Genomic DNA, 14,201 nt, shown 5'->3' with positions numbered 1-14,201 from the left:
CAGAGGAAATGTTATCTAATGTGTCAATTTGGGGCTCCTTGACACGGAAAAGGTTGAACACAACTGTCTTACATGATGGCTAGAAAGTAACAATCACAACTAAGAATATAGATTAATTTAAAGATGAGTTTAACACCCTTGACTGATGCAATAGGAATGACTATTATATCGTTTATTTAGCATGCATTTAATTTAATAGTTTCCATGGGAACTAATGTTGTGGCAAACAGCCTACCAGTCTTAGGAAATACAGTGGACGGGCGATTGGATCAAGATCAGAAACGTCCGACAGCCTGTTTCTGGATGGAGGGACCAGTTATTATAGACCTTTTCAAACATGACAATAATAAACATTATAAATGGGCCCATGTTTATTTCCCGTTGCAGTGCTAGAATTATAATAATTGCATCAATGTATGACACATACATTGACTGGGTATTTGCTAATGTTAAATGTCCTGTAAGTATTTTTTTGTTCAAATAAGTGTTAAATAGCTCTACTGTACATTCTGACAGCCATCATTGATCTAGAGACTATAGCGTGTTTGGTCAGTAACATGGGTCTCCCAGTCCCTCCTGCTCTGCAGTAAACAGGTATCCCATTCCACTTCATCCAGGACATATATAATGTATATCAAGTTTCAAGTTTCTTTAATAGTTGTCACACAGAAGTACAGAATAAGAGAGAACCCTAGATATTTTTTACTTATTTCAAGAAATCTTATATTTTCTTAATATAATTTTTTTTGTCAGACTTTTCCCCCCAAGGTAGAGTTCTCTCTCTTGATTGAATAACGTGTATTTTCTGTTTACTGCAGAGCGAAGGGACTGGGACACCCATGTTACTGACCAAACACTATATCAGTGATAGCTGTCAGAATGTAGAGCACTTATTTTAACAAATAAATACCACTTACAGCATTTAATGGCTGACAAACTTCCTTGACCATGAAATTCCACTGAAGACATGGTGACCTATAGGTTTTCCCACTGCACTCATGTGCCAGACACAGGCAATGTACAGTTTAGTTTTGTGAGTAAGGGAAGTAAGCTACACCCTGTACCAGAGACATTTAGAGCATCTATGTCTATACACACCCTCAGTTTTTAATAGCATGGAAGTCTGAAAAAGCCTAGTGAGTTATGAATGCATCTTGAAGCTGTCTGCTTGTTGGGTAGGCGGGGCCTGTGATTTATTGGGCGGAACCATTTTCGTCCAATAGAATCGCACTGCAAGTGACACGTTGAAATGCATCATAACAGACATGTCAGCCTCCTTTGCTGCTGGTACTGTATCTAGTCCATAGCTTAGCCAGTTAACGTTAACTAATATATCAGATTTTAAGCCTTTGTTTTTACAATGGTAAGTGTGTTGCTAATCTGAATGGTGATTTGTTTTCCCTGATGAAACACGCATGCCACTTTCCATACGTATAACTATGGTTAGCTTGCTGCTAACATTATGTTACTGCTAGCCATCGCCGTCAGGTAGCCTACAGTACAGACATGTCATGGATGTTTGTTTCCTCGCAAACAGCTGTGTTTTTTGCGTTAACTCTTAATATAAATAAAAAGACGCATGCATTTAGTCGCAGATAGATGGTGTTATAACAGAAAAATGTTCACGATGTTCTCTCTTTTTGTAACAAACAGTACTGTATTTGCAAATCTGGTATGTCATAAATGTATAGATGTAGCAGTACTGTCTATCTGTATGTCATATATGTTTATGATGAATTGAAAATGGGGGACCCTGATGTAAACAAGACGAAAGTCTTTCTCTGGTCTGCATCCCTTATAAGTAAAAGTCACTGGCCACTACGGGTATCGAACCCGCGACCTTCGCGTTATTAGCACGACGCTCTAACCAACTGAGCTAAGCGGCCAGGTGTACGCACACCCTCGTCGGACACGTAGTAACACTCGCTAACAAAGTGGTTTCCGTTATGAATACAATTGTGAATTTGATTGAAATTGTTAGTAACAGCTTGCAGAATGGGTACAAACAGTACTGTATTGTACCCATTCTGCAATCTGTTAATACAAATTTCAATCAATCAATGTTGCCAACAAGAGTTTTGATTGATTGATTGAAAAGGGTATTAACAGATTGAAGAATGGGTACAGTACAGTACAGCTCAATACATACAATTGTTAAGAGGATGCAGACCTGAGAAAGACTTTCGTCTTGTTTCCATCAGGGTCCCCCATTTTCAATTCATCATATGACACACACGACATACAGATAGACAGTACTGCTACATCTATACATTTATGACATACCAGATTTTCAAATACAGTACTGTTTGTGATACTAAAAAAATCCAGAAAAAGAGTGTATATACATTTGACATAGAAACTGTGCATTGGGGGAGGTTGGGTAGGTGGGGTGGGGCTGTACATTGGGGGGGGGGGGTTGGGTAGGGGGGGGGGGACACTGTACACTGTACATTGGAATACTGACCTACATTTGACATAGAAACTGTACATTGGAGGAGGTTGGGTGGGGTTGGGTGGGGCTGTACATTGGAGGTGGGGGGGGGGGGGGGGGGTTGGGTACATTGGAATACTGACAAAGCCATGCTTGGTCTTTATTGTACAACTGGGTTAGGACATTTGTAGGGGCCAGTTTTGAATTGCAGTCTCCCGTAGGTGTTCTTTGAGAGTGTTTTTGAAGGTGGGTAGTGATTCACATCCCTTTACAGCTTTGGGTAGGGCGTTCCACAATGGAGGATGGATGTGAGTCATGTGACATGCGTCTTATGGTTGATGGTTGATTCTCACACTGAGATGTGCTGTTTAAGGTTCTTGCTGACTCCAGCGCCACAGAGCCCGAGACCATCCTTCGCGTTAGAGGACCACTGGAGTTCAAATGTCAATTGTACAGCAGCACAGATGGTAATGTATGGCAAAAACAACTATCTGGAATGTACAGGGATACTATGAATTGTGCAAAATACCACCAATACCTTCACTCTGTGACATAACTATGTAGGATCAAAAAGATTAATGTAGCTATCCATAATGTCACATATTTGCATTGGAAACCACTATGTTAGTTGTGCACAAACTGATATGGTAAGGTGTTTATGACAGAATCTTTGGCTAATGTTAATGTCAAAACCTGAATTAAAATGTTCATTGCCACATTAACATCAAGTCAAGTCAAGAGTTTTAATTGTCACGGCATACAGGTATACAATGAAATGCGGGTGGTCTTGCCCGCAACGATGTGCAATACAGTGGTACAACATATAATAGAATCAAAAAATGAAAAAACAACATTGTGCAGTAAACAGGTAACATGGAGTGACATCAACTATAATAACCATTGGGGTCACATTCATACTTTTTCAGTCAATATTCAGCGCTGACGGCCATGCATATGCTTACTTTTCTTGATGCTCCAAGGATAGATTCAGCACACATTTCTGTCTGATGCAATAATCTTTGTTTTTCTTTTTCAGTGTCACTCGTACACAAGGCAATCTCGAGAACCTTCGAAAGCCTCCGTACCCAAGTTCAATCTGAATCCCTCGTTCTACATGTGTGTGAAAGTCCTGTTTTCATTTGGCCAAATAAAGATGACTGTACAACACCTCGAGACATCACTCCAAGTACACTATGTGAAGATGTCCAACAATGGATAAAGTGAGTTCTCCTTCATTTCTTATTTTGAGTCCATGACTCCTTTATACAACTTAATAGTAACTCAAGTATTTTCTTTAAAAACTATTTTTTTAGGACAGATGAACAAGGAAGCGCTAGCTGGAAAGTTGGAAAAAAGAAAGGCAAAAAGATTGCAACAGCAGTGAGTACAGTCTCCTCCCCTATGGTGGATCTATCTCTGGAGAGTTCATTCATGGCCTTTTTTATGGATAGCCTATGTCATTTTTCTTGCAGCAAAGGGAATTCTCTCAAATGTAGGACAAACACTAGACTCACTAGAGTATACTTATTTACTGCATTTTCTTCTGCACAAAGAATAATCAATTATATTACCATAAAGATTGTGTGTGTGTGTGTGTGTGTGTATACAATGTGCACTTGTCACTTGTGTGTGTATATACAATGTGCACTTGTCACTTGTGTGTGTATATACAATGTGCACTTGTCACTTGTGTGTGTATATACAATGTGCACTTGTCACTTAGACTGTCATAAACCTGAGCCTGATGATGGAGGTGACGGAGCAGACGGAGCCCCCGCTCTCGGCCCCCACCCTCACCAGGACTGTCCAGCAGCATCACTTCCTGCGTGCCACTCTGCCTATGGACTGTGTTGTCTGCGCCCCCTGCAACACCACCTTCAAAGAGTACGTCTGGCCTCGAGACATTTCACTCCTCAATTGACCAATCTCAAGCCCTGCCCTCTTTTCTTGATCCTCCAATCACAACTGTTTCTTCCCTTGTCCGAGGGAAGCAACAGTTGTGATTGGAGGTAACGTTTAGTACATCCATACTAAACATTTAATATCCAATGCCAGTATTGGTATCGGTGCATCCGTACTAAACATTTAATATCCAATGCCAGTATTGGTATCGGTGCATCCGTACTAAACATTTAATATCCAGTTTTTGTATTATTATTGATATTAATATTATTGATATGAACTAGCAAATACTTCTGTCAGGACTTTCAAAAAGGTTTTCAGCTGACGTTGGACCTTTTGAGCATGTGGTATCCAGTACCAGTGTCAATATCGGTACAGTGTCGGTATCGGTACATCCGATAACATAAATAAATTGATGATGTGACAAATTCCATGACTATTCGTCGACTAAGAATTGTTCTAGTTGAGGACAGTCAACTAATTATTACATTGTGCCAGGTGTTAAATCTGTTCTCTCTTCATCTCTTGGATGTAGTAATAATAACTGGACTTTGAAGAAGTCTTTATTCGACATGCAGTGACACACACATGCGATGGGTGGCACACACACAGGAACACACACACATGCAATTTTTGTTAGGTCGCCAATGCGTCTCTGCACTTGACCCATCCCGTCGTCCTTCCCCCCAAGGGCAGCCGGGAGCAGATAGGGGCCGCGCCCCGGGGACCAATCCAAGTGCTCCTGTCCATGTTCGTCAGGGAGGCGACAGCGTTAGCGATCTGTTGTGCATGTTTTTCCATTGGGTTTATCTTATCGGTGGCGAAACCCTTGCGAGCATGGGGAGAACATGCTAACTCCACACAGAAAGGCCCGGGAGATAGTAGTAGTAGTACATAGTAGTATGTAGTATGAATGGTCTACATTTGATTTCCTCTAATATCAGCTATTGATATTAGCAAACACTGCAACTGGAAATAAACTTGGCTCCAAGCTTTTCCCTGCCAGTGCAATACTACTGCAACCGTTTATAATGAAGCTTTTAATAATCTCGGTCATCCCTGCTGCAGTGCTTGCGATCGCCTGCTGGGGGAGCTAACTGGCCAGCTGTGTGACATGGAGAAGGTGGCCATAGAGCACATGAAGGGCACGGCTATGCTGGTGCCCAAGCCGCTCCACTTCATCCTTCCACAGCCCAAACGACTGGTGACCGTGGTCTACCCAGCAGGAGTACCCGACAGCCAACTGGAGACCAGGCGCAAGGTACCAAGCTGGTTTCTTAAAGGGGCACTTCACCAAAAAAAACAATGCCGATTTTTTCTTGCACATAATCTCAAACACTTTGCACACATGCATTTAGTTTGACAGCTAATGAGAGTAAATTAGTTTGAATGTGGCCACAGGGTGATGTCATAAGGGACTTATTCAGGTTAGTGTTGATTGTATCACACTTCCCATTACCACGCAGGAACAATATGATATATTGAAAAAGGCTAAAATATGTCTTGATTTATAAAATAAATAACTAAAGTCTGTACTGTCCTCTTCTGTTCCAGAGTGTTATGTTCCACTTGATATACTGTATATTTTGTGTAGGAGTTGCATGGTCAGTTTGAGCTGCCAGAGGACAGGCCCTACTTCAGAAGGGCCAACACCTATCACTTCCCTGACGAACCCTACAAAGATGGCTACCTCCGAAACCCTCATCTGGTTTTGACTCATCCCACCCTGGAAAATGGCAAGGTTGAACCGTTCGCTCTCTCAAATGGTATCTCCCCCAACTACAGTTATGGAATTCTGGATGTCATATTTAACAACACATAGTATAACCACACTTGTTGTTATCTACTCCTTGATTAGCTTAGCTGAGCTACAAGAAAGCCAATCCATTAGAACTTTGTTGTGGGTATTTATTCCTCCATACGATACACAATTACAACGGCGAGCGGCCAGTGTAATGATATCCGTAACGTCAGTCGATACTTTGGTAGAAAATCTTAATGTAGGAAATGAGCTCTCCTTCTCTCTTCTGTTACTCCTAGAACTAAAAATGCACCCCCCTTGAACAGCTCTCTTAAATCAATACTCACATCAGACGGGGGTCCACAGACTAATGTGTGGCAATGTGGGGGTCCTTGACATGGAAAAGGTTGAGAACCACTGGAGTAGACGGACTTATCAGCCACAGACTAAATGTACTAGCTGGTCAAAAAAATAAATCAAATCCATACCAACTACGTACTCGTTTTATTTTCAGATGATCAGTGAAACATTCTGAAAGGAACAATAACATCAATCAATCCTCTGTGTTTCTGGTCATTAGTTGTACTTGGTCCAGGGTGTCTACAGCTACCACCACTACATGCAGGACCGCATGGAGGATAGCGGCTGGGGCTGCGCCTACCGGTCCCTCCAGACCATCTGCTCCTGGTTCCAGCAGCAAGGCTACGTGGAAATTCAACAGGTAACAATACCTTTAAATTGGACACTTTAAGTTCAAGTTTTGTTTTATTTGTCACATATAAGGTACATGTACATTACAGTGAAATACTTGGTTCTGTATGAGCCTCCTGAGATTGTGCTTCATACAGTAAAAAGAAAAAGTCAAAAGAATAAAGACCAACCACTATACAAAATATACAATATACAAAACTAAAGTACAAAATGCAACAAATGCAAAAATGAGGTATTTAGTATTACTATTAGTATTAAGTATTGTGAAAATCCAAAAAAAGCTTATGTTATTGTTAAAACCGTACACACAAAGTGGTACAGGATGCAGTATGTGTGTGCACGTTGCTGGATGTTTCAGGATGCTTTTTTTTTTTTTTTTTTTTTTTTTTTTTATTATTCCTCTCAGGCTTTAGTTGATGTTGGAGACAAACAAGGATCCTTTGTGGGATCATGCAAGTGGATCGGCTCTATTGAGGTTCAGATGGTCTTGGACCAGCTGCTGGGAGTCACGTCCAAGATCATGTTTGTGAGGTGTGTTCTGTGCGCATGTATTATAATAATACCTTGACTACATTATATATTTATTTTTATTTTGTGATTATTTGAACATACATCTGTTGATTCTTTAGCCAAGGATCTGAGTTGGCATCCAAAGGAAGAGAACTGGCCAATCACTTCCTCACTGAGGGGACTCCTGTCATGATCGGTAAGCTGCATTTCAAACTGTTTAACTGTGGTTAGTAGACTTAAGTTAAACTGGGACTTAAACTAAATCTTATAGACAAGCTGTGCGTCTTGTATTTTGTGTGATTGTGGAAATTGTCAATTAATAAATAAAAATCATCACATTTATGAGGCAGCATATAATGAAGATATATAATTTTTTATTATTGATATTAATATTATTGATATTAACTAGCAAAGACTTCTGTCAGGACTTTCAAAAAAGGTTTTCAGCTGGCGTTGGCCCTTTTGAGCATCTGGTAGCAGTCTCCTATTTGCATTCAATAACCATTAATATTGTATGTCAACGGGGTACCAAACAATTTCTCTCAAAATGAAATGCGTATCCGCTCGGTTATATTAATTATTCTCACTCATGCATACAGAGCTAAATAGAATGGCTTGTAAGTGATTTGGCAAGGAATGTACGTTCTCCTAGTGAAACTCCTTGTTGTCCGGTGAAAAGAAGCGGCTGGCGACTCCACATGTATCGGAGGAGGCATGTGGTAGTCTACACACCCTCCCCAGACCAACAGTAGGGCAGTGCGCGCAACGACCAAGAAGGGAATTGGCATAACGACTAAATTGGGGGATGGGAGAAAAAGATAGAAAGGCAAAACTCTTGTGAAAGACCTACAGTATTACTATTGGAGGATTTCCCTAATACTAAAAACCAATACCAAGAACCATGTGTAACATGAGAAAGCAAAGTGACTTGGATTTGCTACATTTTGTTAGATCGCTCTAATGGAAAGAATTAATTATATATCAATACTTTCTGTCCAGTGACCAAAGTCCAATGTGAAATGGTGCAAACCGATGGTCTAAGTCTATACTGTTCAGTAAAAGCTACGGATCGGTACTCTATCTGAACGTTTAGGACTCTGAATCGTGTCAGACGCTAATATGTGGTATCGCGGTGCATTCCTAGAAATATATCTCCATTTTGCCCTGGTGTCCTGTCTAGGGGGAGGAGTTCTAGCCCACACTATACTGGGCGTGGCCTGGAGCGAGACCACAGGAGAGATCCGCTACCTCATCCTGGATCCACATTACACAGGAGCAGAGGACCTACAGCTCATCACAGACAAGGTATCTCCATCAATTCAATTTAAAACCCTTTTTAAGCCTGCAGAGTATTTAAGATAAGATATTCCTTTATTGATCCCCGCGGGGGAAATGCTGGCATCATAGCAGCATAAAAATGATGTACAAGTATAGTACAGTATAGTACAGTAGAAAAGTACAAATAGGCAGTGTAAACAATGTAATTAACTCTAAATATACGCATCTGAGCAAGTAGGCAGTGTAATCATAGGTGCAGATGAGGGTCCTATCAGTTATATTATACATTACAATAAATATGGTTACAATAGGGAGGCTATGTGGCGTAGTGGGCAAGGCGCTCACCATGAATGACGGAGACGCTGGGCTTGCCTGTTCGAGCCCAGCGCTCCACATTGCTTTCAGTTTAGCTGGCCGTCCATACTAATACACATTGGCCGTATTAGGGGGTGGGAAACTGATGGGTGGGGATCGGGCGTTGTGGACAGCGACTCCTACAGGTCAGTTGGTGCGCCTGCGCAGTAGAATCAGGAAGTGTCGGGGGCAGCGTGAGCCTCCCACGCGTTACTCCTCGCCACTGAGAGATCGAGCTGCTCAGGTGAAAAGATGCGACTGCTGTTACCTCAAGTACCGGAGGGGACTTGTGCTATGTATGACTTAGTCCACATTGCAGCCGGCTTGTGGGAGGCAAGAAACAGCGTTCGTGACAGGGGAGGGTTGAATTGGATTATACGAAATTGGGATGGGAGAAAAATATAGAAAATGGGAGAAAAAGTGGATAAAAAAAAAATATGGTTACAATAAACACTAGAATCTAAATACTATGAGTAAGTAAAGTATACAGTATACACAGGTGCAGTATACATAAGGTACCCTAACTTGAGTGATATACGTCATTCGTTATGCGTTGTAGTCCGTGCAGTTTAGGTGGGAGTCAGACACTCATTGATCAGACATTCCTAGTAGTTCTCAAGTTGCACATTTTACGCGTAGCACTCACTCTCGTTTGGAACTTAAACATCATCAGCTCTGAGCATGGATGCAGTGAGGTTACAGACGCATCATTGCCGTCAAGCACTTCACGGCCTTTGGAGACCAATTCATGTGACTACTCATTCCCCCAGAGGTCTATAAGAACTGTGACCTTGACAACATCATCCTGGAGTTCTGCAACCATGCCCTGATGAAAAACAACCAGCCTGATATGTGGTCTCTCTCTAACATCATCCCAGTGCCTAAGTCCGGAGATCTCTCAAAGCCAGACAACTACCGTGGCATAAGTCTGACATGTGTCATTGCAAAGATGTACAATCGCATGATACTAAACCGGATACGGAACGCCATCGACCCCCACCTCAGGCAGAACCAAAATGGTTTCCGAGAGAAGAGGACCACTGTGGCCCAGATCTTGGCCTTGAGGAGAATCATCGAGGAGGTGAAGAAGAACAACCTGACAGCGGTACTAGGCTTCATCGACTTCAAAAAGGCTTTTGACTCGATACACAGAGCCGTGATGATGAGGATACTCAAGGCCTACGGAGTCCCTCCCAATCTACTCCGGGCCATAGGGACCATGCACACGGGTACAAGGGCCAAGGTGGTAACCCCAGACGGCAACAGTGAATAATTTGACATCCTGGCCGGGGTGATGCAAGGGGACACCCTTGCCCCCTTCCTTTTTGTCATAGTCCTCGACTATGCGCTCAAAAAGGCCATCAATGGACCGGAGCAGGAACTTTGTCTCACAATAACCCCAAGGAGATCGAGACGACACCCCGCCGTAGTCCTAACAGACCTGGACTACGCGGACGACATCAGCCTGCTCTCTGACCACGTAGAGCAGGCACAGGAACTCTTGTGCAGAGTGGAGACGGAGTGCGCCAAGGTTGGCCTTAGGCTAAATGCCAAGAAAACCGAGGTCATAATGTATAACATCCTCCCGGATCATCCACCTCTAACGACAACAGGAGGCACTGTTCTAAAGGAAGTCTGTGCCTTCAAATACCTGGGCTCGTGGGTCAACTCGTCCGAGCAAGACCTTAAAGTGAGGAAGGCGCTTGCGTGGAGGGCTCTGAACGGCATGACCAGTGTGTGGAAATCCAACCTCCCCCGTCAAATCAAGCTCAACTTCTTTCATGCAACAGTTGAGTCTGTCCTTTTGTATGGTAGTGAATGCTGGACCCTGAAGTCCCTGGATGGGTGCTACACCAGAATGATGCGTGTGGTACTTAACATCAACAGGGATGAGCATGTCACTAATGCAAACTTGTATGGGGGGGTGCTATAAGGGTGAGCGAGAAAGTGGCAGTCAGGAGAATGAGGCTGGCAGGTCACTGCCAGAGACACCATGAGCTGCCAACCAGCAAACTTGTGCTGTGGGAGCCAACACATGGGCATCGATCACAAGGACGTCCCACATTCACATTATGTGGACGTACTCAGGAGAGATGCGGGAACAGAAAGCACCGGCGAGCTAGCCAGATGCATGGAGGATCGGGATGACTGGAAGCACCGATGGAGGGCCCGTCCGAGGACGACCTAGAGAGAGAGACTTAGGGAATTAGTCTTTTTCAATATCAGTAGTCTATATTCTCTAAAAGTAACCTGAAGATGGTTTCAATAGAATGTTTGGTGCACATTCTACGATTTACAGTTTACTTTTACAGACTTCCCTTTGTGTCTTAAAAAGCTCTCGTCTTTATACACCTTCACAGAATAAATAATTTTCTCGATCTGGAAGTCCCAAATGAGACCGGCTTAATGTTCTATTCCATCAGTCGGAACCAGAACTTCCACCCTAATGACAGCTTACTGGAAAATCTGGCTGAAGGGCACATCGGACACCAGAGGGAGTTCCACAAATCATGTGCAACCCAGATTTGGCTCAAACAAGGGACTAAACACGTTTAGCAAATTATGCCACAATAACGTGGAACGCCCTACCCACAGCCGTAAAGGAATGTGAATCCCTACCCTCCTTCAAAACCGCTCTCAAAGAGCACCTACGGGTGGCTGCAATTAGAAACTGGCCCCGGTAAATGTCAAACTCCCCCCACCCACCCACCCAACCCCCTCCAATGTACAGTTTCTTCCCCTTCGGATGTATATATTTTTTATGATCTCTTTTTCTTACACAGTACTGTATATTTGTATGTCATAAATGTCTTGATGTAAACAAGACAAAAGTATTTTTCTGGTCTGCATCCTCTTAGCAGTTGTTTGTATTGAGCCGTACTGTATTGTACCCATTCTGCAATCTGTTAATAACGTTTTCAATCAATACTAGCTACACTCCAATGATGAGTTTACAGCTGGAATACATCCTGCCGGTGCAGAGGAACAAATGTTCTGGCCTCCGGCAACTTTCCCTGTGCCTTCATTGTGATAACGTCTGTTGCCACTGCAGCGTCTCGCTGAAATATTGAGTCTGCTACGGTTTTTGCAATTTCACGGGTAGCTAATAAGAACATTTTTGGAGAAGATAGCCTCCTGATACAGTAGTCTGAACATTGCAGTGGACTACAATGCACTTAATTTGTACAGAATCAGTTTTCATTTGGTTTTATTTTATGACTTTTCCCCAGGGCTGGTGCAGCTGGAAGGGTCCAAACTTCTGGGATCAGACAGCCTTTTACAACCTCTGTCTGCCTCAGAGACCGAAGGCCATCTGACTTGATGTTGGCCTTTCAAATGGACTCAAATTAAACTTTCTTTGGCATGAAGAAAATAAGCTCAACTTCAGAACCATTCAGTTTGGATGTGTCATGTTTTTTCACAAGTGAGAAAGGGGCTCATGGGTCAACAACATACCCGTCCGTCTGTGTCATGTACTGTATGTCATACATGTCATGATATATATCTGTATGTTGTGTATGTCATGAATTGAAAATGGGGGACCCTGATGTAAACAAGATGAAAGTCTTTCGCTGGTCTGCATCCCCTTAACTCTGGGCGCCACGCCCTTTCCCCATCTGTACCATTTTAGCGATGTTTTAACTAGAAACTGCGATCGTGTTTGTCAAGCATGTTTTATGTCCGATAAAATACGACACTGTGATCGGTACAGAAGCATGTTTTACGTAAAAAAAAATACCAGCAGGTTACCTAAGATAGACCTTCCCTCAGTCAGAAAGTACTCTAAAATGAATAAATCCCAGTCGATCCCATGGCGATCGCAATTACTCGTGTATATTGGGCATGGATACCATACGGGAAAGAGTCAAGTCAAGAGTTTTATTTGTCACGGCATACAAGCATACAGTGAAATGCGGGGGGTCATGCCCGCAGCGATTGTGCAATAATACAGTAATAAGAATAGGATGAGAATAAGATGTTTGTGCAATAATACAAGTAATAAGAATAAGACATAACAGGTATATGTACATAAAGTTTACAAAAAGCATGGTAAGACATGCTAAGGTCCTGCGATAGTGCAATACACTGTTAGCTACGGATTAGGCACTGGGTCTTATGTACACTACTATACAATGCTATACTATACAATCTACAGTTATACTATGTGTCCTTAGAACCACTTCTTGTACCAAGGCACCAAATCTTCCACCGATTGCTATGTTGTGATCCACTCCTAGGCGGAAAACCCCGGAGTGGATCACAAGACAAGTGGTATCCCCAGTTCCCAGTTCAAATGGTAGGTGATACTGCCACCTGGTGAGATTCGATCGTCATTGCAATTCCAACGTAGGCAGATGAGCCAGGGAGACCTAGGGAGCTCCGGCTGAGTGTTTAGAACGGGGATCAAAGGAAAAATATCAAAGGATCTAAAAACTAGACTAGGCGAAACACGAGATATTACGTTTTTTTGGAGCCCAATGAGTTAACAATTGTGTGTATTGAGCCGTACTGTATTGTACCCATTCTACAATCTGTTTTCAATCAATCAATCAAGGGGTGAAAGGGGCAGAATACAGAGTCGTCACGCTTTGGTTGAGAGAAAAGCAACCTAGAGAGAAGTGAGCGATGTACCGCTATACTATTAAATAAAACTATTATTTTTAATTGTAATGCAATCTTTGGAATTATTGGCAGGCAAAAGAACCCAGCATCTTTTTCTCTTGGAGTTGGGTTCACCAGTAGTAGACCGATGATGGGTTCACCAGTAGTAGACAGATGTTGAGTTCACTAGTAGTAGACAGATGTTGAGTTCACCAGTGGTAGACCGATGATGGGTTCACCAATAGTAGACAGATGTTGCATTCAACAATACTGAGCAGTGTCCTTACTTCCTTTCTGTATTTTTCACCCATCCCAATTTAGTCGTTATGCCAATTCCCTTCCTGGTCGTTGTGCGCATTGCCCCACTGTTGGCCTGGGGAGGGTGTAGAACTACCACATGCCTCCTCCGATACATGTGGAGTCGCCAGCCGCTTCTTTTCACTTGACAGCGAGGAGTATCACTGGGGGAATGTAACGTGTGCAGAGGTTCACGCTATTTCCCCCAGATCCCCTCCCTGCTGAACAGGCGCCCCGACCAACCAGTAGGAGTCGCCGTTTACAATGACCAGGACACATTAGGGCTGGGCGATAAAACGTTAACGATAATTATTGCAATATATTTTAATAATCGATAATCAAAGAAATATAAATAATAAAAAAAAAAGATTATTG

General features: G+C 42.7%; 1 protein-coding gene across 1 annotated transcript; it reads left to right on the top strand.

The window, feature by feature from the left end:
- Positions 1-1,260: 1,260 nt before the first annotated feature.
- Positions 1,261-13,530, top strand: ufsp2 (ufm1-specific peptidase 2). Its single transcript, XM_084318865.1, has 12 exons — positions 1,261-1,363; positions 2,805-2,898; positions 3,468-3,651; positions 3,745-3,811; positions 4,155-4,315; positions 5,402-5,594; positions 5,928-6,074; positions 6,655-6,795; positions 7,192-7,316; positions 7,415-7,491; positions 8,476-8,600; positions 12,158-13,530. Exons 1-12 carry the CDS (start codon positions 1,361-1,363, stop codon positions 12,242-12,244), a joined length of 1,404 nt encoding a protein of 467 aa, XP_084174991.1. The 5' UTR covers positions 1,261-1,360; the 3' UTR covers positions 12,245-13,530.
- The last annotated feature ends 671 nt before the right edge of the window (positions 13,531-14,201 follow it).

Source organism: Notolepis coatsorum (genome assembly GCF_963971535.1).
Source record: "Notolepis coatsorum genome assembly, chromosome: 7".
Taxonomy (NCBI): domain Eukaryota; kingdom Metazoa; phylum Chordata; class Actinopteri; order Aulopiformes; family Paralepididae; genus Notolepis; species Notolepis coatsorum.
The sequence above is the reverse complement of the archived record's forward strand: the minus strand, read 5'-3'. Positions and strand labels throughout refer to the sequence as shown.